Consider the following 22943-nt stretch of genomic DNA (forward strand, 5'->3'; position numbering starts at 1 on the left):
CTAAATATAAATAAGGGTATGCAAATACATTTCTAACACTTTACATAGAATGGCAAAGAGTATTTTATCTTTAGATGACATATTTAGGAGTGATTTTTTTCCAAGATATTAAAATCTGATTTTAAAAAACCTACTGTCTTAAAATAAGTTGAATTAACTCAATTGATGGTAACTGAATAACTATGAAAGGCAGTCCTCAAATACTACAAATCAATTCAATGACCGTGGAGAGAATGTTGAGATTTTTATATACATTTTAGGGGTTTAAGTTTTTCTTTTGTTTTTCTCAAATGATGCCTCTTTGGCTAGGATAATTCTCTTCTACTCAACAAAAATGAACTCTAATTTTAAACAGGTATTATTAAATCCCACTGAATAGGCTTCATGCAGATGTATTCCTTAAAACATCCCTTTATTGACCATGCACAGTTATTAACAATTCACATTTCACTTTATCTACTGAGTGGAAGAGCATTTATTCTTTCATTAAAAAGTTAAGCCCTCTGGGGCAGCAGCAAGAATGCAGAACCTTCTTCCTATAAACGGCACTGCCCAGTGAATGTGAAGTGCCTCTCTATTAATACAAAAAGGATAAATAAGACAAATGGACTTCTCCCTCCCTCCATCATCTCCCTCCTTGCTAATATGCTCTTATTTTATAAAATGCCATTAAGGAAACAGTTCCCACACTGATACTTCCATCAACCAAAAGGGGAATGTCAACATTTATTTGGCACCACTGAATTCAGAACATCCTTAGGGCTCTGTACAAGTGACAAAATGAGTATCAGGCCATGGTCATTTCTTTAGGAAGATGCTTTATGGGAAGAGAGGGTGGAAAATCATGAGGGCATTAGTCAGCCTCCAGTACTTTGCTGCTCAAGTTTCCGGAGCTGTTTTTCAAGTTTTGAGGTGTTTACTCGATGCATCATCAGAAACTGGCCATTCAAGTGGAAGACAGGAATGTCAAATTTATACCTTTCATACCAGACAGAGTTTTCTGGAAGTGTGATGTTCACCTCCTGAAAAATGAACTGAAACAGAGACAGACTAAAGCTCTGTATTTTAGACCATGGGGTGATGTAACAACTGCAGTGATAAACTGATCCCCAGACCATTTCTAATGCCGTTTTCCTTATAGTTGTTTGTTTGTTTTAGGTCCACAGTGATCTAATGTCCCTGACTTCCAAAACTTGACTGGTTTCATTATATTCTCTACTTCCTGATCTTGCTGCTTTTCTGTTACCCTTGTTACATTCAGCATCAGGACAGTACTCAGTTCCAATGAAATAAAACATGTCCCAGTTGGGAAGCTGACTGAGAATCAGGACAGAAATGTTTTGGTTATAGGAACTGGAAAGGTGTGATGGTGTGTTACATGAAAACACATCAGTGCAAAATGCAAAACAAGATAAAAGGAATGGGGCAAAAGTTTAAAGAAAACACGAATACTGCACCTGCTAGTTAACTTTGACTCATTAAGAGCCAGAGTAAGAAAACCAGTACTGCTCAGAGGAAAACACTTAGGTGTAATGAGTTTTATGGTAATAAGCACTAAACTCTCTCTCTGAAGAATAGAAGGAAAATTTAAATGAAAAATCATTTAATCTCTTTTCCTAAAGGAAGGATCCAGGCAGATACTTTATACCACATCTAATATGCATTCCATATATATAAAAGCCACACTGTATTATATTACCCTGTTTTTATAAGGCTTGAGTACTTCCTTGGCTTCATCACAAAGGGGGCATGAGTCCTACAGGAAGAAAAAAAAAACCAAGCGATTAAACCCAAAGAATGGCATTTGCCCTTACAAAAACAAAACAAAACAAAAAACCCATAAGAGGCAGATTATACTTATTTTAAAGAATAGTTTTCTACCACATTAGTTACACTGTTTTTCCAAAGTAAAACACTACCATAGAATCTTATAAATAACTAATATTTCACAGGCTCTCTGCATTTTTTTGGTTTTGTTCTGATTTTTCTCCATAAATCAAGCCATCTATCTATGTGTATGTATAATACGTACACATAGATGTTTCTCTTTTTCACTGATCTAAGGACTTTGTCCTTCCTAGGTCAGGTGCACCCTTGTGGCCTCATACAGTTGGCCTGGCTGACACCACGAGGATGGCTTAAAGTCTGTTCTGACTGAAAAGCACTGAGCCTTGCCAGCCTGTTTTTCCTAATCAGTCCACAGGAAGAAACCCATTAGGATGGAGTTAGATAGTAATTGCCTCATCTTTAAAAAGTAAAACAAATCTCTATTCACTTCAGATGATTATTGCACCGCCTGTTTTCTCATTACAAGTGTCAACAATAGGTTTCCTGGACAAATTCTCCACCTGAAGAGCAAACAACTTTTAGTGTTCATTGTTTGCACTCATAAACCATCTAGCGGAGAAGTCTGTTGAGAATACTATGGATCATCGGCAGATTTTATTATTTTATTTTATTTTTTTCCCACTTTCTCCTATTTTTTTCATTATACTTTTATTATATATATTATATATATTATACTTTTTTATTATACTTTAAGTTCTAGGGTACATGTGTACAACGTGCAGTTTTGTTACATATGTATACATGTGCCATGTTGGTTTGCTGCACCCATCAACTCATCATTTACATTAGGTATTTCTCCTAATGCTATCCGTCCCTGCTCCCCGCACCCCATGACTGGCCCCGGTGTGTGATGTTCCACGCCCTGTGTCCAAGTGTTCTCATTGTTCAATTCCCACCTATGAGTGAGAACATGCCATGTTTGGTTTTCTGTCCATGCCACAGTTTGCTCCAAATGATGGTTTCCAGCTTCATCCATGTCCCTACAAAGGACATGAATTCATCCTTTTTTATGGCTGAATAGTATTCCATGGTGTATATGTGCCATATTTTCTTAATCCAGTCTATCATTGATGGACATTTGGGTTGGTTCCAAGTCTTTGCTATTGTGAACAGTGTCGCAATAAACATACCTGTGCATGTGTCTTTATAGTAGCATGATTTATAATCCTTTGATTTATAATTGGCTTATCATGTTATTATTAGCATTAGCAATACTTAGATTATGGGTAGTTTGTAATGTTTTAAGATAATCATCCTAAAATTTTCAGAGAAGGTTTCAAAAAGTCAACACAGGATCTTAAAAGCAAAAAAACCCAAGAACATGCTAAATTACAGAAGTACCACATGTGCTAAAATTTTGCCTTTATATTAAGAACTTTAGAAGAATCTAGATTGGGTTTTTTGTTTTGTTTTGTTTTTTAGACCTGGGGTCCACAGAAGTCTATGCAAATTATACCTGAAAATATGTGTATATATTTTTATATATACACAGTAATAGGATCACTGGGTCAAATGGTATTTCTAGTTCTAGATCCTTGAGGAATCGCCACACTGTTTTCCACAATGGTTGAACTAGTTTACACTCCCACCAACAGCGTAAAAGCGTTCCTGTTTCTCCATATCCTCTCCAGCACCTGTCATTTCCTGCCTTTTTAATGATCGCCATTCTAACTGGTGTGAGATGGTATCTCATTGTGGTTTTGATTTGCATTTCTCTGATGGCCAGTGATGACGAGCATGTTTTCATGTGTCTGTTGGCTGCATAAATGTCTTCTTTTGAAAAGTGTCTGTTCATATCCTTTGCCCACTTTTTGATGGGGTTGTTTGATTTTTTCTTGTAAATTTGTTTAAGTTCTTTGTAGATTCTGGATATTAGCCCTTTGTCAGATGGGTAGATTGCAAAAATTTTCTCCCATTCAGTAGGTTGCCTGTTCACTCTGATGGTAGTTTCTTTTGCTGTGCAGAAGCTCTTTAGTTTAATTAGATCCAGTTTGCCTATTTTGGCTTTTGTTGCCATTGCTTTTGGTGTTTTAGTCATGAAGTCCTTGCCCATGCCTATGTCCTGAATGGTATTGCTTAGGTTTTCTTCTAGGGTTTTTATGGTTTTAAGTCTAACATTTAAGTCTTTAATCCATCTTGAATTAATTTTTGTGTAAGGTGTAAGGAAGGGATCCAGTTTCAGCTTTCTACATATGGCTAGCCAGTTTTCCCAGCACCATTTATTAAATAGGAAATCCTTTCCCCATTGCTTGTTTTTGTCAGGTTTGTCAAAGATCAGATGGTTGTAGATGTGTGGTGTTATTTCTGAGGGCTCTGTTCTGTTCCATTTGTCTATATCTCTGTTTTAGTACCAGTACCATGCTGTTTTGGTTACTGTAGGCTTGGAAGAAGAATCAATATCATGAAAATGGCCATACTGCCCAAGGTAATTTATAGATTCAGTGCCATCCCCATCAAGCTACCAATGACTTGCTTCACAGAATTGGAAAAACTATGTTAAAGTTCATATGGAACCAAAAAAGAGCCCACATTGCCAAGACAATCCTAAGCAAAAAAGAACAAAACTGGAGACATCACGCTACCTGACTTCAAACTATATTACAAGGCTACGTCGGCAGATTTTAAAGGCTTCTCAGCCCTTGACTGAACAGGGACCTGCTATAGGTTCTCTTGGATGAGCTCAAAACAGATCCCAAATTACTTATGCTTATACAAAACCTTCTTTTTAACACGACAGGAAGAGATAAGCTATTATGTAAAAGAGAGGCTTTTCCTCCAGCTTAACTCACAGCCTGTTTTGAAATAAGAATCAGACCATTAAAGGATCTTTCTGGCCCTAATTTCCTAGAACAGAGAATTGGCTTATCATGTTATTATTAGCATTAGCAATACATAGATTATGGATAGTTTGTAATGTTTTAAGATAATCATCCTAAAATTTTCAGAGAAAGTTTCAAAAAGTCAACACAGGATCTTAAAAGCAAAAAAACCCAAGAACATGCTAAATTACAGAAGTACCACATGTGCTAAAATTTTGCTTTTATATTAAGAACTTTAGAAGAATCTAGATTGGGTTTTTTGTTTTGCTTTGTTTTTTAGACCTGGGGTCCACAGAAGTCTATGCAAATTATACCTGAAAATATGTGTATATATTTTTATGAGGAAAGGCTCATCAAATTTTAAAAGGATAAAGAACCAAAAAAAGATACCAGTGGAATGGACCATTCAAATATCCTTCTCTAGGATTTTCCATGGCACTTGTTATTTACTCTGTCCCTAAACCATAGTGGACATTTGTTGGGTTGGCTGTCCACCACCCACTTCCCTTTCTTGTAGCAAGCGTGCTATAATATTGCTTCACAGGAACTACTCTCAGCATGTGGCTGACTCCATCCCAGAACAATAAAGGTGAGAAACCTGACTTAGGCTCAGGCAATCAGTACATCCTATCCCTCAAGAATGGGCCAATCAGAGCCAGTGGGTAGCCATAAGGCTTTTGCTGGAGTTTCTGTAGATGTCTGAGATGTGAGATCTGAGGCTTGGGATGGCTGCAGTCATCCATGATGTATTAGTCTGTTTTCATGCGGCTGATAAATAAATACCCAAGACTGGGCAATTTACGAAAGAAAGAGGTTTATTGGACTTACAGTTCCACATGGCTGGGGAGGCCTCATAATGATGGCGGAAGGCAAGGAGGAGCAAGTCACATCTTACATGGATGGCAGCAGGCAAAGAGAGAGCTTGTGCTGAGAAACTCCCATTTTCAAAACCATCAGATCTTGTGAGACCCATTCACTATCACAAGAACAGCAAAGGAAAGACTCGCCCCCATAATTCAGTCATCTCCAACCAGGTGTCTCCCACAACATGTGGGAATTATGGGAGCTATAAGATGAGATTTGGGTGGGGACACAGAGCCAAACCATATCACATGAGAAGAACTAGAGGGGGATTTAACTATGAGGATGCAAAGCTGAAGAGATTGTTAACATGTTTAGTTCCTAAATCAAGCTGTTCCTGAAACCAGACCAACTCCAAAATCTTTTTGTTTAACTCACTCTGGGAAGTACTTTCTATTTTTCATAACTGATGGCAATCTGATGTTGTACTTTTAAGCATTTAATTCACTGGATTATAAGCTGCCAGAGGTGGGAGTGCCATCTTCTTGTGTGCCTAATGGTACAGAATAAGCATTAAGTATAAATATTAAGCTGAATGGAAAATTGGTGTGGTTTTTTCATTTTGTTTTTAACAAATGTTTTTGGGTATATAAGCTGCTGCCCAAACTGAAGAACAGTGCAGAACTGTTAGGCTGAGTGAGCAACACCAGCCTTAAGGGATTATTTAACTTCTGTGGTTTGCACATGGGTTTCCCATCGCAGACTCTCAGATGATGAAATATTTTTGGTTCCATAATTTCCAACAGTGCAATATATACTTACAGATATAAAAAGTAGTTTAGATTAAATATTTTCATCAATAAATTCATTTTTAAAACTCATTAAACTTTGTTATTAAATAACTGTCATATATATCCAAATTGCTGAAATGCCTGAAATCTCAAAAACCTATTAAAAAGAGATCTTTTTTGTTTGAATTGCAGTATTATTCATCAAAGTTACTTCTATTAACCTGCACTTTATTTCTTTTTTGTTAAATCACACAAAGTGATGTTTATTAGCAAAAAAAAGAAATCAGTAATGTCTGTATTATAATTTCAGGGAGATAAAGCTGTTAAATATTTTAAAACTAGCTTTATGGCTTACAACTAGTGTTAGGGATAAGAAAACAAGTACAATCAGTCCTCATTATTTATGGATTCCATATTTATGAATTTGCCTAATTGCTAAAACTTCTTTGCAACCCCCAAATCAATACTTGAAGCGCTTTTCCAGGTATTCACAGACATGCACGTGCATAGAGTGGTGAGAGATTTCAGTTACCCAAAGCACTCATTCTAAGCTGAGGTCAAACAAGCTGATGCTCTGCCTTCTTGTTTTAGCTCTCATACTGTAAATGTAAGCTAGTTTCCTTTTCATGGTCTGCATAGTGCCAGGATTTTTGCATTTTTGTGCTTTTTATTGGTGATTTCACTGTTTAAATAAGCCCCCAGGCATAGTGCTGAAGTGCTGACTAGTGTTCTTAAGCACGAGAAGACTGTGATGTGTCTTATGGAGAAAATACATGTGTTTGATAAGCTTCATTTAGGCATGAGTTATACACAGGTGCTATTGGCTGTGAGTTTAGTGTTAATGAATCAACAATATATACATACTAAATAAGGTATCTTTATTAAAAAAAATTTTTTTTCAACTTTTATTTTAGGTTCGGGGGTATATGTGCAGGTTTGTCACATGGGTAAATTGCATGCCACTGGGGTTTGGTGTACAAATGATTTCATCACCCAGGTAGTAAGCATACACCTGATAGGCAGTTTTTCGATCCTCACCCTCCACCCTCAAGTAGGCCCTGGTGTCTATCATTCCCCTCTTTGTGTGCATGTGTACTCAATGTTTAGCTCCCACTTATAAGTGAGAACATGCAGTATTTGATTTTCTGTTCCTGTGTTAATTTGCTCAGGATAATGGCCTCTAACTGCATCCATGTTGCTGCAAAGACATGATTTCATCTATTTTATGGCCGCATAGTATTCCATGGTGCAAATGTAAAAATAAAGTATCTTTAAACAGAATCACACATAAAATAAGGTTCTGTATTTGGTAGGCTGATGAAAATACTATGACCAGAGACTCATAGGAACCTAACTGTGTATTTCCCCTAGGAGCAATATTCACTAATTGAGTGTTCAAGGTGACTTTATAGAACATAATTACCACAAATAAAAATAATTGATTGTATTTCTAAATGATACATTTTTAAATACCATATTATAACCTATACTTCATTTTTTTCAATGTAGGGGCCAGATGACCATTAAATACATCAATTTACCCTTTGCTAATGGGAGATAATAAGGTATCTGGGTAGAAAACTGAGTTGCTGCTGTTGTGCTAATAGAAAAATTGAAGAGCAGGCCTGAAGAAAGTTTATTCCATTGCCTTTCCTTTCAACTTTGTCCCCTTTTCTTAAGTGTACAACTTTCTTCACCCAACAATTTTACTTCTTCACTTTGTACCTTTGTAAATAAGGTCAGCACAGGCAGAGTTGTCTTAGAGGCAGAGCAATTTCTCAAGAAGAGTCCAAAGGAGGATCTGGCAAGTTGCATGCTATTTCCTTGAAACCAGAGCATCTCAATTCTGCCAAAAGAAAAATAAAGCAGTAAACTTATATGCCCTAGACTTTGTTCCTTACAATATGAACAGTAATTTGCAAGCTTATGATGGAATTTGCGGGCTTCAGAATTGTTTCTTCAAGTCCAGGAGTGTTGGAAAGACCTAGAAATTTGGCAAGTCTCTCTGATGCCTCAACATTCATTGTATTCCAAACAAAAGAGAATTTAGAATAGAAAAAAATCCCTTGTTATGAATTACCTGTGTGCCTAATCACTTGGTTTCTGTAAGTAAACTGCATAGGTTTGTTAATTTGAATATAAAATTTCATCTGCAGATTTTGCCAGCATCTTGATGATCCCCTAAAATGTGGAGGTTTCCTGAGATGGCTTTTATTCTCATGGATAGCTTATTATACTGGCAAGCATTCAACAACACCTAGCCACTACCATGGTAAAGAAAACAATGAGGGCCAGGTGCCATGGTTCATACCTGTAATCCCGGCACTTTGGGAGGCCAAAATGGGCAGATGACTTGAGCCCAGGAGTTCAAGACCAGCCTGGGCAACATGGCAAAACCCCATCTCTACTGAAAATACAAAAAATTAGCTGGGTGTGGTGGTATACACCTGTAGTCCCAGCTACTCAGGAGGCTGAGGTGGGACAATCACCTGAGCCTGGGAAGTTGGGGCTGCAGTGAGCCATGATCGCACCACTGCACTCCAGTCTGGGCGATGGACATGAGATCTTATCTCAAAAAAAAAAAAGAAAAAGAAAAAGAAACAATGGGTAAGCAGCATAAGTCCCCAGGTAAAGGTTCAGACTATCCCTTATGAGACCTACGCTTCTCCACTGTGAGACATAAGAAAACACAAAGCTGGCCGGGTGTGGTGGCTCACACCTGTAATCCCAGCACTTTGGGAGGCCGAGGCATCACCTGAGGTCGGGAGTTTGAGACCAGCCTGACCAACATGGAGAAACCCTGTCTCTACTAAAAATACAAATTAGCTGGGCATGGTGGCAGGAGCCTGTAATCCCAGCTACTCAGGAGGCTGACACAGGAGGATTGCTTGAACCTGGGAGGTGGAGGTTGCAGTGAGCCGAGATCGCACCACTGTACTCCAGCCTGGGCAACAAGAGCAAAACTTATCTCAAAAAAAACAAAAACAAGAACAAAAACCACAAAGCTTACTTACAGGAACTATAGAAGAGAATCAGGCTGAATTACCTTGTCAGAAAAAAAAATCTACTCAACTCCTTAAGAAGTGTTTCAAAAGGAGATTATCAAAACTTTTGGAAACCTCATACACAAATGTACTTGTGTTTCTACTGGACGTATTCCAGTAAGAACAGCTTGGTGAGCGCAGCATCTCAAACACTAGGCTTTGAAGCTTCCTCATCCTGCTACTTTGCTCAACATAAGACATAAGTCCTCTGTGATGCTACAATCATTCTGTTTATTCCTAGTTTTTCTACTGAGTCTCCAGCTTTCTCCTTAAAACTGTAAATATTATAATTTCACTTTAAAAACACATGTGCACTATTGGCTTTGTCATTTATCAGTATTTCCAGGATGAACTAATTCCTGAGATCATCATTTTTAAACTTTGCTTTACTGTATCTCTGCAACTTCATCTATCACTTTCCCCTCCCTTGCCTTGGCAAGTTGCAACTGCAAAGTTTCTCTTTCTGTTCCTTGTATACCCAATATCATTTCTTCCTCGTTTTGCACTTGCTTTACTTCTGCATGAAAAGCTCTGAAGTAGCTTCTCCTCACTTGGCCTGGGCCTCATGTAATCTCCTTGGAGGTCTTAGTGACTAACTTACCAATGTTAGTCAGCCCAACACTCCCCACCCTCACATCTTGCTGTAGTTTTCTTTTGCCCTTTACTATCTAAAATTATTTATGTCCCCTCCACTACAATGCAAGTTCTATAAGAATAGGTACTTGTTCAACCCTGTATCTCCAAGTACCCACAATTAACCTGGCACATAATAGGCACTCAAATATTTATTTGGATGTTAAAAGTATTGAAGTGAGCTTTTCTCACCTCCTTTAATCTCACCTCTACCCCTGATTAGATACTCAGTATGTACAGCAGTCACTATTTGGGCCTCTTCTATATAATAACTAAAGATCAGTGCTCCTCAGGGTACCCACAAAATTTGGGTTGGGGTACTGCAGCTGGTTCTAACTCCTTCACCACCACCTCAAATCGTGCCCTCCTCTGCTTCACAGAGCATTACTATATTAATTAAATGCTAATCTTCACTGGAGACCAGGCTCCTCAGTGTGAGATTAGCCTTGAACTCATTTCAAACAGAATGATACAACTTTAGAGAAAACCACCAACCCATATCATGCTAGAATAAAGACCACAGAACAAAAAGACTGGATACTGATCCATGAAAACAATGATTATTCCCTTATTCTTCAGCCCTTACTCTTCCACTTCTACTTGGATCTCTCTGCCAACTAAATGATCCTGATAAATGCATAAAAAAGGAATATGATGAGAATTTTGCAGGGATCTGCTATCCAGTTGTTCCAAGGTAAAAAGTAGATCTAAACAATTTCATAACATTCTGTGCTACTCTCAACGAAGTGTTAATCACTGGTATATACATATTTTCATAGATTCAGCAGAATGAACAATTTTCCAATAGGTAAATGTAGTTAGAGACATACCTTCTAAACACAGCTTTGTCTACACAGGCTATAAAAATGGGGAGGAGGTACAGAATTGTTAGCCATGTTTACTCTAGGTAGAAACTTATACATCATGGGATTTGGAAAGTCTCTATGCTAATGGTGACATACCCTTCTAAGAGAAAGAAAATTAAAAATTAGCTTTATTAAAGGCAGAAGAATTAACTTGATTAAAGAAAAATTAGTTTTATTAAAGGTCCCTGGAAATGAGAAGGATTAGGCTTAGGCCATCTGTGGTGGTGATCTGACTACGACCAGGGCGGTGAACTGCAGCTACATGCTTTTGGTGAAGGGATTTAAGATTTATTGATGCCTGGTTGATAAGAAAAGGAAAACATTGCTTTTACCTGGCTGAGTTGAGACTGAAGTATTAAGGCTTTTTTAAAAACTTCAAATTCACAACGGAAATCTGCTTCAGTTTTTCCAACATGACAAAACACAGCATGTGGTCTTGGTTGCACCCAAGACAAATAAAACCTGTCATAGTAAGCAGAGTTGCTATTCATTCCAGATTTGCTGGAGGATTTGTTCAACCAATCTACAGAGCTAAGTAAAGTCTTCAGTGATGCTACAACCATTCTGTTTGTAACTAGTTTTCTTTTCCACTGTTATTCTCCATTTCTACGTTTTTACACATTTTAAATTGCTTAAACATGGCACATCTATTTACTGAGAAACGCATCCATATTATGCAATTTCACTACCTGCATATTCTTCAAATACTCTAAGGTATATGCATTTTATCGTATTGTTAAATTAACTTATTTCTTTGGAAGCACTGTATTATTAAATTATATTAGAGTCTGATAGAAAGAAAAAGCTCCCTATACCTCTTCTAGGCAGATAGTACGCTAAAATTCCTTAGTTTCTAACATTTACTTAATCCTAGAAAGGAAAAAATAAAATGAAAAATGATACACTTCAATGGGAACTCTATAATATTCTTCTTAGAACATTTTACTAACTCTGTAAACCCTAACACCATTGCTGTCAATGTCACATTCACCAAATCATGCCTTCTTGAAGTAAAATCTTAATATGGCCTACTCTGTCAATGTGACATTTTCATTAGTTCTATTATTTTTGAACAGTATCTCAGCACTATAAAAAATATCCTGAAACGTGGTCTCTGCCTGTTAGCTCATGACTGTGAGAGGACAACACTTTTTTGATTATGTCATTGAATTTAGTCATGAAATATGCATCCTTACTACACACACAGACACGATTTTATCCTTCATATTTTGTTATATGCCTCTATGATATGAGCAAAAAGAGCTGTGTTCACAATATCAAAGAAGAACAATTGGGTCACCTTTGTCACAGACTAAAAAAAAAAGCAAAAGACATAAGACTGGATTTAGAATGTGCTTAAAACAAATTCCACAGCCTAACAATAAAGATGGTGACTCCTGCTGTTTCAAGTCCAGTGCCCCTCAGAGGCACAGATCACCCTGAAAGAGAAAGGGAATGCTGGCCTTTCAATAAAACTGAGGCTGATTTCAGTGGTCTTTATGGCAGAGTCAAATACAACATGGGAGGAGGACTGACTGGACCAATTCAGCCCTCCTTGAAGCAACATAAGAAAAATAACTTTATAGTATTTTCCCTGCAAGGCACTAAAGGGCACACCATTAAGGCAACTGATTATAGTACAGAAAGAAGTCAGGGTCGTTTGAGTCTTTATTAAAGATTATTCATTTCTTACATGAGGAACTGCCCAGGCTATGGCTGCACATCATTTGTATGGAGCTCCTGGATTCTTCAAACACTGTGTGTGTCTGATTAGAAGGGAAACAACATTATTCTCGCTTGAGTAGAGAAACTGACCTTCACCGACCAGAATTTTTATTCATACAAAGAATCCTTTAGCACACCAAATTTTCAAGCTCATGTGATCTCTCATCAGCAAGCTGCAGTGTTAGTTCATGTGCAAAATCAAAAAGTCTACATCAGCCCAGGTACTGCCTTGGTTATTTAACAGATAATGTTGGAGCTTGTTCACAAGAATATAATGTAAATTTAATGCTGAGCTGACATTAACTAAATACTATTACTGTAGCTCTCACTGAACCTATGTTCTCTAAAGAAGACTCAGGGCTTCTGTTCAGTCATTTGTGCCATGTGAGAAGTTAAGTGCTCTATTTCACATTTATTACTATCTAAGTGTAACATTCCTATTTTTACCCAAATGACTAGAAACATGTACACACAAACACACACACACCTCTTTTGGGAACAAAACCATTATTTTAGATTACTGGAAGTTTATGTAATGAGGTGAGGTTGCTCTTAGGGGACACATCTGGGTCACTGGGCTCTACCAATCCAGCGAAACAGGGACAATTGATGCCTCCCCAGCGTGCCTCTGTGCTTTTGGTCAGTCATCGGTGTCCAAACCTCCCACTCTCCCAAACAAGTGGGAACCTAGCCTGGGATCTTGGGTTCAAGGGCAAGAGAGAAAATGACTCTTGTGGAGCCAAGAGTGACAAGAAGAGGTGCCATATAGGGACAAAACCAAAACTGAAAATTGAGTAAATACTTTGATGTGTCTATTCCAAGGGGCTACACAGAGGGAAAATGAGGCTTTGGAACAGAAACAGGGAGTGGGGGAGTAGAAGGCCCAACCTGGAGTGCAGCTCTAACTCACTGGCATAGGTGAGATCAGAGGTGCTTTTCTAGTGTCTCAGCCTTAGCATCCAGGGGGAAGTGTTAAGGAGGTAGAGCCAACTCAAACAAAATGTTCCAACAAAGATCCTGAGCTAACCACCCACCTGTGGGCCCGGCTATACATGGTGTCATGCTCAGCTTCATTCTGACTACACACTTTGGACTGCAGATTTGCTTCCACACAATACATTAAACTATGAATAGGCCTATATTATGGCCCAGCCCTGGGGACTGAGACGCAGCTCCTCATACCACTCCCTCTATGCAGCTTCTACTTCCAGATTTCAGTGTCAACAGGTTTACCACATAGGGCATGAGAGAAGCCAGCAAAGAATCAGTCTCCAGAAAGGACTGGTCACATGAGTGCCTGGGACAAAAACTCTTTATTTCCCTTCAAATTATTACCATGACAATTTCTAAGTAGCTGGATGTCTCTATTCCACTGTTTGGACTCAATGGGTGCTACATTAATTTGTATTCAACACACTGCTCAGTGAAAACATTCTTTAGCTATTTGAAGTGTGGGCCTTGCCTAAGATGACAATTTCACTGAAGGTATACAGCATTTACATATCCTTCACTTAGTAGATGCACATCCCCTTACCCTTCTAGTTCTCAGTAACATTAAGCCATTAATTTTTTTTTGTATCCTGCCTGCTGTTTAGCTCATTTTTTCACCTCTAAATAAAGCTCTCAGATGGAGTAATCAACTCCACATGTCTGATACAAGTAACAAGAATAACAAGATGTATTTCAGTTATATAGATTCAGGAGAAAGGTGTTGACTTCTTACTAAAACAATAAAGTTTTATGTCAGGCTTCATAGTGATTAGTGAACCAATGATATCATTCACTCAGTTCCACAGTGGTGATGGAAAGATGGGTTAAAAATGAATGAGTTGATCCCAACCCATGAAAAATCTGGTCAGAAGTTAAGACATGTATATGAGCAGGTAAATTAGAAATACTGGAAATACTGTAACAGGGCCATATAATTCAAATGTTATAAGACAATGGGAAAGAAGAGTAGTATAGGCTAAAATTGGAGGTGGCTTCACAAGAGAAATATCTTAAATCATTTCATTGAGGATTTGGATATGTAGAAAAAAGGGAAAGCTTTCCAAATTCAGGGTTAGATATGAAGGTAATGGAGGTAGGAATGCCATGGCTATCTGATGGGGGAAACCTTGAACGGGGTAAAGAGACTTCTGCTGAATAATAGTGGAAAATAAGCTTTGGAAGGTGGACTAGGATAAGCCTGTGGAGGATTTTAATGGTGGATAAGCAATGTGTGATGTGTTGTGTATGCCTTGGGAACCACTGAAGGGTTCTGAATGAGTGATGTGATAAAATCAGTGTTTTGAAAGATTAATCTGGCAGCAGCAGGCAGAAAAGACTGTCGAGAAAAGGAGAATGGAGGTGGGAAAGAGAAGTCAGTTATGAAAATCTAGGTGCTGGATGCACTTATTTATTCAACAATTATCTAATATTTTTCATGTATCAGATACTATTATAGGTGCTGGGGTATGGTGATGAACAAGAAAGTAAGGTACGTTGCTTTCATGGGGTCCATGTGCTAGTGAAGAGACTCTTTAATGTCAGGCCACTTGAGATGGTGATACGTACAGGGGAGAGATAATAGCCGAGTGATGTGATGCTGACTGAGGCAGGTTCTTTAATTAAGGTATTCTCTGAGCAGGTGTTGTTTGCACTGGAGAGGAAACAGTAAATGCAAAAGCCTGTAAGTGAGAACAAATGATTTATTGAAAGAAACAGAAAAGATTGTACAGCTTAAGCAGAGTACACCAAGGAAAAGGGGATACAATCAGGAGACGAGGTTAACCCACAGTAAGCAGGGATCAGATCACGTAGGCCTTGTGGGTTATGTTAAAGAATTGAGATTTTATTCTAAGTACAATTAGATTTACAGGAGGGAAATGACATGATCTCATATACATTTTTAAAAGGAAACTTTAGCTGCTGTGCGAAGAACAGATTGCTGGGGGGCAAGAGTGGAGCAGGGACGCAGGTAGAAGGCTACTGCAGTAGTTTGGATGAGACGGGATGGTATGGACTAGAACAGCAACAGAGCCAACAGGACTTGCCAATGAATTGGACAAGAGGAATTAAAGAAAAGAGGGCAGTAAGGTCAATCTCAGTTTTGGTCCTGAGCCTCTAGGTGGGTGGCAGTACCTGTTACTAAAATAAGGAAAACTGAGGCAAAAACAGATTGAAGAATATGTCGGACCAAGAGCTCGGTTAGGGACATGTTAGAACTCACATAGAGAATGACATACACAGGTTTGATGCTCAGGAAAAAAATCCGGGTCTAAAGATAAAGTCTCCATCAGTTTAAGGATTATATTTACAGCTATGAAACTAGGTGAAATCATCTAAAATTGTACAGAAAAAAAAAGAGGGCCCAGGATAGATCTCTGAAGCAATCCAACATTTAGAGGTTGGATCAAGAGGAACCAGCAAAGGAGGCAGACAGAACAGCTGGTGAAGTAGGAGGAAAACTTGAAAAGTGTGTCATCACAGAAGTCAATGAGAAAGTGTTTCCAGAATGAGAGAATTGTCCATTGTCAAGGAGACTGATGAGGGCTTGACTAGAACAGGGACAGTGAAACAATCTACCACAAATCAGAAGAGATGCATCTAATGTTGCTTCAAAGGAATGAAATCTTTCAACTAATGCCTACTCCCAAAATGAACTACCTTAAGTGGTTCTTACCCAATTTAACATCTTAACTAAAAGGAGATCTTTCTGGTGAGGATCGAGTGGGGAGCGTGGGAAGAGTGAAGGCAAAAGTTAACTGGATATCTTAAAAAGAGATGATGAAGGTAAAAATCTCTGTGTAAGTTATAAAGCAGAATAGAAAAGTAAAGCTTAAGTACTGATTACTAAATAATACTAAAAGTAAGAGATCACTATTAATAATAATGATTCTATTGACTGAAATGTGCTTTTACTGGCCTCAAATGAAACATTTAAATCTCTATTAACAGCAGTCTCAGAAATAGGGAATTGCAAAACTGAAAAAAATTTCAAATAGAAATAACTGAAAGTTTTCTCATAAATATTATTTAAACAGGAATTTCTAAGATATGACTGTTTAAATATTCAACATATTTATCTGCACCTAAGGATGTCACTAAGCCTAGGTAAGACTGACTAGCAAATACCTTGGCACCAGGTATTGGCTTAAACTTACTCAGCCTTCACAAAATTATGAAGGTACTGAAATTTAGATTTTGAGAAATCAAGGTTTCCCCTTGATGGGTTTTAAGCAAAGGCCAGTTCCCTTCCAATTGGTTTTTCCCAATATTTGTTTTTATTTCTCAAACAGGGAAAAATTCAGTACTATTATTATTTTACCAAGGATATCCTCAATTCATGTATGTCAAAAAAGAAGACGCCTAGGTAATTGTAATTTTATTGATAATCTTTAAAGACAAAACTTGTTCCAAGTGGTTCTGAGAAAATTGTCTAGAGAGGTCAAAATAAATTTAAACCAACACAGCTCCTACTAACTAATCAGTCAGGGGAATTAAGCATAAATGGTATAGTTCTTCATTTTGAGTTTTGAAGTTATACTTCATATAGAGTTTCTGTTGAAATTAAGCATGTTTGAATTCCCTGAGTGCATTTTTAGGTGAGGATTTCATAAACATAAAACCCAAAGAGAGAAGCAAATCCTCATCTCCTAAAGCCTCAGTTTCATCCACAATTAAATGGAAATGCTACCACTTGTCCCATTCTCTCATTTTAGAAACCTAAAGGAACTGTGCCTGGGGCTTTGGGCCTCAAGCATTCTCCTGATCAGAGAAGGGGAAATCACACGCTAAACAAATGGCATGGGAATAGTCTATGACTAAATAAGGCCTTGAATAAAAAATCCAAAGTAGTTTTTACCTGTAGGAGCCTAAAATAGCCCCTTAAAGAGGACTCAAATTCACTTATAGATCCAGGCAGAAGTGTAAAGGTACTTGTTCACTGCACACTCTCTTTTCTCACTCTCAATCATAACTGGGAAGTGTTGGTGTCAAAAGGAACCAAGCTGGAAAATGGGGAAGGTGACACTAGGGCACTCATCTTGCAACTGTCTAAGCATCCAAGATGGAACTCTTCCTACAAAGAAAAAATAATGAATTTCTCTTTCTTACTATTAAACACATTTTAAAGATGATTTTAAATGAAAGATCCTCTTCATTCTGGCATTCTCTTTCCCATCCAGAAGCACTGCTGTCTTTGCCTCAGCTGTGGCAAGCTGACAAATGTAAAGTGGAAGGGGAGAGGAGTCTTCAGTATAAGCAAGATTTTGTTTTAGAATATTTAGATCTTAGCAGTCACACTTTCCGGATCATTGCTTTGAAGGAGTCTACTCAGTAATGGGGTTGGTGCACATAACAATGTCAGGGAAGAGTTTCCAAACACTCAGCTAAGAAAATAAAATAATGATGCTAATCAAGAACAGTAATGTACGCTCACCATATACCCCCTCTAGTTCCCAAGAGTCCAAAGGGAATTCTGGACTAATTCCTGTTAACACAATGGGGTTTGCACACACTACACCCCTCCCCTCCATCCTCAACTCCAAAGATACTGACTCAGCAACTGGCCTGGAGCCAGAGCAGCATATTCCAAATTCAGAGTGTGCAACAATGCTCGGTTCAATTATGACATAATGGCTGCAAAGCTGTTCCTGAAAGCCAAGAAAACCTGAATAATGTGGTTGGGTTATATCATACATGAGGCCTTAATAGAGTTTAAAAACCAATTTGAAAATTCCTTCATTCCATAAAGATAGCATTAAGATGAGGGCAAAATCATTCTAGTTCAAGGGATGGGAACAAAGTATATAAGGAATTACGCAGGCTCCTTTCCACATTATCCTTCTTAACCAACATGACCCATTCCCTTTGAAGATATCTCTTATACTTAATACTGACCTAGAAAGAAGGCAATTTCATTAAACATCTTAGTCTTATTGTACCCAGCTAGTAATGCAAGTTTCCCTGCTATTTAAAAGGCACATAATCCCATTTCCAAAAACAACTGTTTGCAATTCAAAAACCATCCACCCAGGCAATGTCTTCTCTTTGCCCCTAAAATTCCACCCACTTTCAATTTATCCTGTCAAAGAGATAAAGTTATCTTTGTGCCCCCACAAAACCTAAAAGATGTTTCATTCATTGCTAGCCATTTTGTAGCAAGTGACTTTGGACATTAAGTTGCTAAATCCAGCATTTCCCTGGACTTGTGATAACAGTAAGACCCAGGCCTGTAGAAATACAGTGTTCAATTTGAATGTTGGGAGCCATCCACTCTTGCTTGACATTAGGCTGTGGCATCCCTCAGTTACATGGGATTCTACAATCTTTTGAGTCCTATTCTGCTTTTTAATAGCTATCATTGATAGAATTTTTTTAATGTTTTGGAACTGGAAGTGACTTTGGAGATTCCCCTTGCTTTATGTGTAAGGAAACTAATGCTTCAGTCTTTCATACTACATTTTTTAGTTCATTTCTCTATATTTTCTCCTGGAACAATGGCATATTTTTATACATAATGAGATCAACACAGAATTTAAGAACTAGAAGGGATCTCCAAGTTCAACCCTCTTTCTTCCCAAAAAATCGCAAAACACTTTTCATATTAATCCTCAGAGTATACCAATTAACAGATGCTTCATTTTGTATAAGGCTTAATTTAAGGATGGAGAGAATGAGGAAAGTCTCAGTTTCAGACAGTAGAATTCTTTTACCATAAGAATTAGGCTCTGTTCTCTAAATCTAAAAAGATTCACATTCATTTCATTTTTGAACCTGAAGAAATGGCTGAATTTACTGAGTTTTCTATTAAATAATAGAATCATTTTTCTTCACTGGATGGAAGGACTATGTGTTTTAAGAAACAAAGAGTTTTAAAAAAATCAAATAATTCAACGTCATGTCCTTCCCTCCTGACTAAAAATCATTTCCCCATTATTTCATGATTAACATGAAAAAGCACTGGAACAATGAGAGGAAATTAATTTGTTTCCAGTTGTAACAATGTGATTTCTGCTGCAATCCCACTGGCAACAGAAGGCAGCCTCATATACCACCACTGTCCTATTACAACACAAAAAGCTGTCAACTTTGAACTCCTTTGAAATGTTGTTAGTAAAATAGAAAAGACAAGTGTGGATTTCCTTCAATATTATTTGGGCAACCTACACTTAAAATAGTGACCAGACTTAAGACAGTGACTCTACAGAGGTCCTCCATCCTTAAGGCAAGACCAAACCAAGATACTGGTGCCCTACGTAAGCTAATAATTTGGCACACTTTCAAACAGATACTCTTCAAATATTTGCTAAACAGGTGTTTGGGTGAGGCGTTGCATGGCAGGCCTGGAGAGAGTGTGGAGACAGGACTGGTGGAAGCTTTTAGCTTGCATATTCTAAACAACAAAGGACCCACAACTGACCAGGCCAGATCTCCTTGGAAGGCATTTGAGGAGCATCTAATGGATTCCCAAATACACTCTTCCCTGCTCCAAGCTGTTTATTAAAGCATTACATCTGTCTCTAGTAACAACCTGAAAGGAGGTGACTGCTTTATATTCTTTTCACTATCTTGTTACATTCTCAATGTTTTATACTTTTTATAGATCCAACCTCCCTTCAGGGACACTATCTTTTCATTTCTATAGCTTGTACTGAGCATTTGCAATGTGCCAGGTGCTGTGCCATGTATTAGAAATATAAAAGTGATTAAGATACTGTCACTGCCCTAAAGGAACTCACACCTTGAGCAGGAGAAAGACTCACAAACAAATACACAATACCACAGTGATGAAGGCTATAACAGTAAAAAGGCTGTTACTAGATATTACTGGTGAAATGGTTTGAAATCCTTGGAGATGGATACTTTCTAAAAATAGTAGGTAGGTACTTTCAGTTTGCCTCCACCTCTAGAAACTTTAACTTTGGTAAGGATTGGAATAAAAAGAGAGTAACATTTTCATGTTTCCTGTTCTCTGTGGCTGTACTGGGATGGGAAGTTAGGGATGTGGAATCATATCTATGATAAACTTAGCCAAAACTTTTCATTTGCATATTCTTCCCCAAATGATTTTGTCCCTAAAATTTGTTACGCAATACTAGGGGAAGGATAGAGGAAGCTCACCTAGTCCCTGCTGTGTAGCTACACATACCTGATCCAGATGACTTCTCCCCTTCGAAATAATTGCAAACAAGATTAAAACTGTATTCAGGAACTATTCCAGCTGGCTTTTGGCTTCCTGTGATGCATAGTCCTTGAATAAAGCAGTAGCAAAAATTAGATTTAAATAAGGAACATAAAAACACCTCGCTACTTGTACCAGATCACCTCAAGGTCCTGCTATGTTTGAAACCCCAAGCCCAAGTATTAGAGTAACTGAATACATCAGCCAGCTAGAGTATATACAAGCTATGAAATAAAAAAACTTTAATAATAAAAAATAACCTATTTTAAAGGGATTTCTCACAGTGCCTCTGAGTACTTTAGAGCCAGGCATCTGGAACAAAATAGAAACACAATCCAATCAATTCCCAAGTTGGAAAAATCCTCATTTCTATTACTTACCTGCCAACACTCCATCTAAATAAAACCACACAGCCACATATTCCTCTGATGAAGGAGACAAAAAAATATTGATCTTTCCTTGGCATGTGGCTACTGCTGCCACAGCAGCAGGGAAGAAAGACAATCTGAAGATCCTGCCTGTTTAAAGCACCAGCCCCACCAATCTTAATTTTCACAATAGGGTCTTTCTGGTTCCAGGCAATTCCTCAGCAGAGCAGACCCAGGTTATTGGGCTACAATATTTCACACAGAACCATGATTAGTTCTGCTTTGCCCCAGTATTATCATAATTATCCAATATATCCAGGGTGTATCTTTTTTCCCAGTGTTTTAAATCTTTCTACTTACCTATAATGCACCTCAATGTATACAGCTCCAAATATTGGTAGAGAGCTTCACATGCATTTTTATAAGCTAGTCCTCAGAATATGACCAAATGAGAAGACTGTGGCCTCTAATAGGCACCTCAACTTGTTCAGCATTGTGCACCAAGGCATAGCTCTAGTGGCTGCTTAAACAAGGCAATGTATACTAATTCTGGGAAATACGCTAGAAAGTACTGGGATATAACAGATCTTAGACACCATCTCTGTCCTTGAGGAATTGAGAATCTTGGGGTCAAGCTAAGGCCATACTATGGATTTTTTTTTAAGGGCACTAAAATATAAAGTACCACATATACACTATTTATTAATAAACAAGAATAAAGATCACCCAAGCAAAACACTCCTTGTGAAAGACAGCCTTAGAAACAGTCACAAGCCTAACTCACAATGACATTTTAGTGGGGACTTTTCTACCCTTGGACTTATTAAAAAACTGTATGAGCTGCTATTTGTCAGAAGTGAATATTTGTTGAGAATGTACAGTCTCTGATTTATTCTCTCATTGTTCAGTACCCAGAGGGCTGCTTTTGCCCAATAAGGCTGAGAGGAGATCCAGACAGCTGATCCAGAGAGCCTCGGCACTCACAATGTTCCCTGCTGCACCTTTCAACCTTTTCACCCCAATTAAAGGTCAACATGGCTGCTCAAAAATATTTACTTAAAAATGCAGTCAGCTCAGCGGGCTCCCAAGTGTGATTACACTACCACTTCATAGAATTCAATTAAACCCGGGACGGGGCATCTGTGAAACACCGGAGGAGTATGAAGTTGAGATGTTTTCTGCTTTCTCTTAAAAAAAAAACTTCCTTTTCCCGCCCGTCATTTATTTACTTCCCACAGCGCTATCACAGACACACACACACGCGTTTATAATCTCCCCCGCGGTGGTTCATGGATTTATGGCTCCCGGTTTAATTAAATTCCGTATAACGACGATCCAAATTGGCAGCACGCGGCACAGCGAACCCCCGCCAGCCTGCGCGTCAGCTCAGAGCCCGAGAGCCGCGAGCGCTCACCCTCGGCGCTGGGCTAAGGGCACCCACCTGAGCCTCACACCGCCAACGTCTCTGCTTCCGCCCTGCGCCGGGCACTTCCGCCCGTACCCGCCAGGCGCAGGCCCCGCGCCCCGCACTTCCGCCCCACGCCCCGCACTTCCGCCCCACGCCGGCAGCACTGCCGGCTGGGCTCTCTTTATGTCAGGTGGTGTTCCGTCTACGCTCTCAAGGGTGGCCGCGCCTGAACTCGTGAAGACACACAAACCAAAGCCAAACTAAAAAACAAAACACGGAAAAGTGACCCCGCATGTTTGGGAACCATTTAATAACAAGCCTCAGGTGCGGGAGCCAACTTTTTCAGGCTGCGGAGTCCGAGCCATTTTAATCCCTCTGCATGCATCCATTCTTTCGTTAATTTAATATTTACTGCCTCCTCCACTAGGTCTTAGCTGAACTAGGTTATGGGGAATGCGATGAGCAAAACTGGC

General features: G+C 38.6%; 1 protein-coding gene across 3 annotated transcripts; it reads right to left on the minus strand.

Annotated features, from left to right (window-relative positions):
- Positions 1 to 393: 393 nt before the first annotated feature.
- Positions 394 to 22595, minus strand: C4H5orf63 (chromosome 4 C5orf63 homolog). 3 transcript variants are annotated; one of them, XM_054487999.2, is made up of 6 exons: positions 22504 to 22595; positions 20662 to 20763; positions 7985 to 8105; positions 1700 to 1756; positions 979 to 1034; positions 415 to 574 (listed from the first exon to the last, which is right to left on the minus strand). In XM_054487999.2, the coding sequence occupies exons 3-6, from the start codon at positions 8096 to 8098 to the stop codon at positions 487 to 489; spliced, it is 315 nt and encodes a 104-aa protein (XP_054343974.1). In that variant the 5' UTR covers positions 8099 to 8105; positions 20662 to 20763; positions 22504 to 22595; the 3' UTR covers positions 415 to 486. The 3 variants fall into 3 exon arrangements, with proteins under 3 accessions (XP_054343973.1, XP_054343972.1, XP_054343974.1); XM_054487998.2 differs by having other exon boundaries at positions 394 to 1022; positions 22504 to 22560; XM_054487997.2 differs by having other exon boundaries at positions 394 to 1034; positions 22504 to 22560.
- Between the last annotated feature and the right edge of the window lie 348 nt (positions 22596 to 22943).

The sequence above is a fragment of the Pongo pygmaeus genome, chromosome 4, assembly GCF_028885625.2.
Source record: "Pongo pygmaeus isolate AG05252 chromosome 4, NHGRI_mPonPyg2-v2.0_pri, whole genome shotgun sequence".
NCBI classification, from domain to species: Eukaryota; Metazoa; Chordata; class Mammalia; order Primates; family Hominidae; genus Pongo; species Pongo pygmaeus.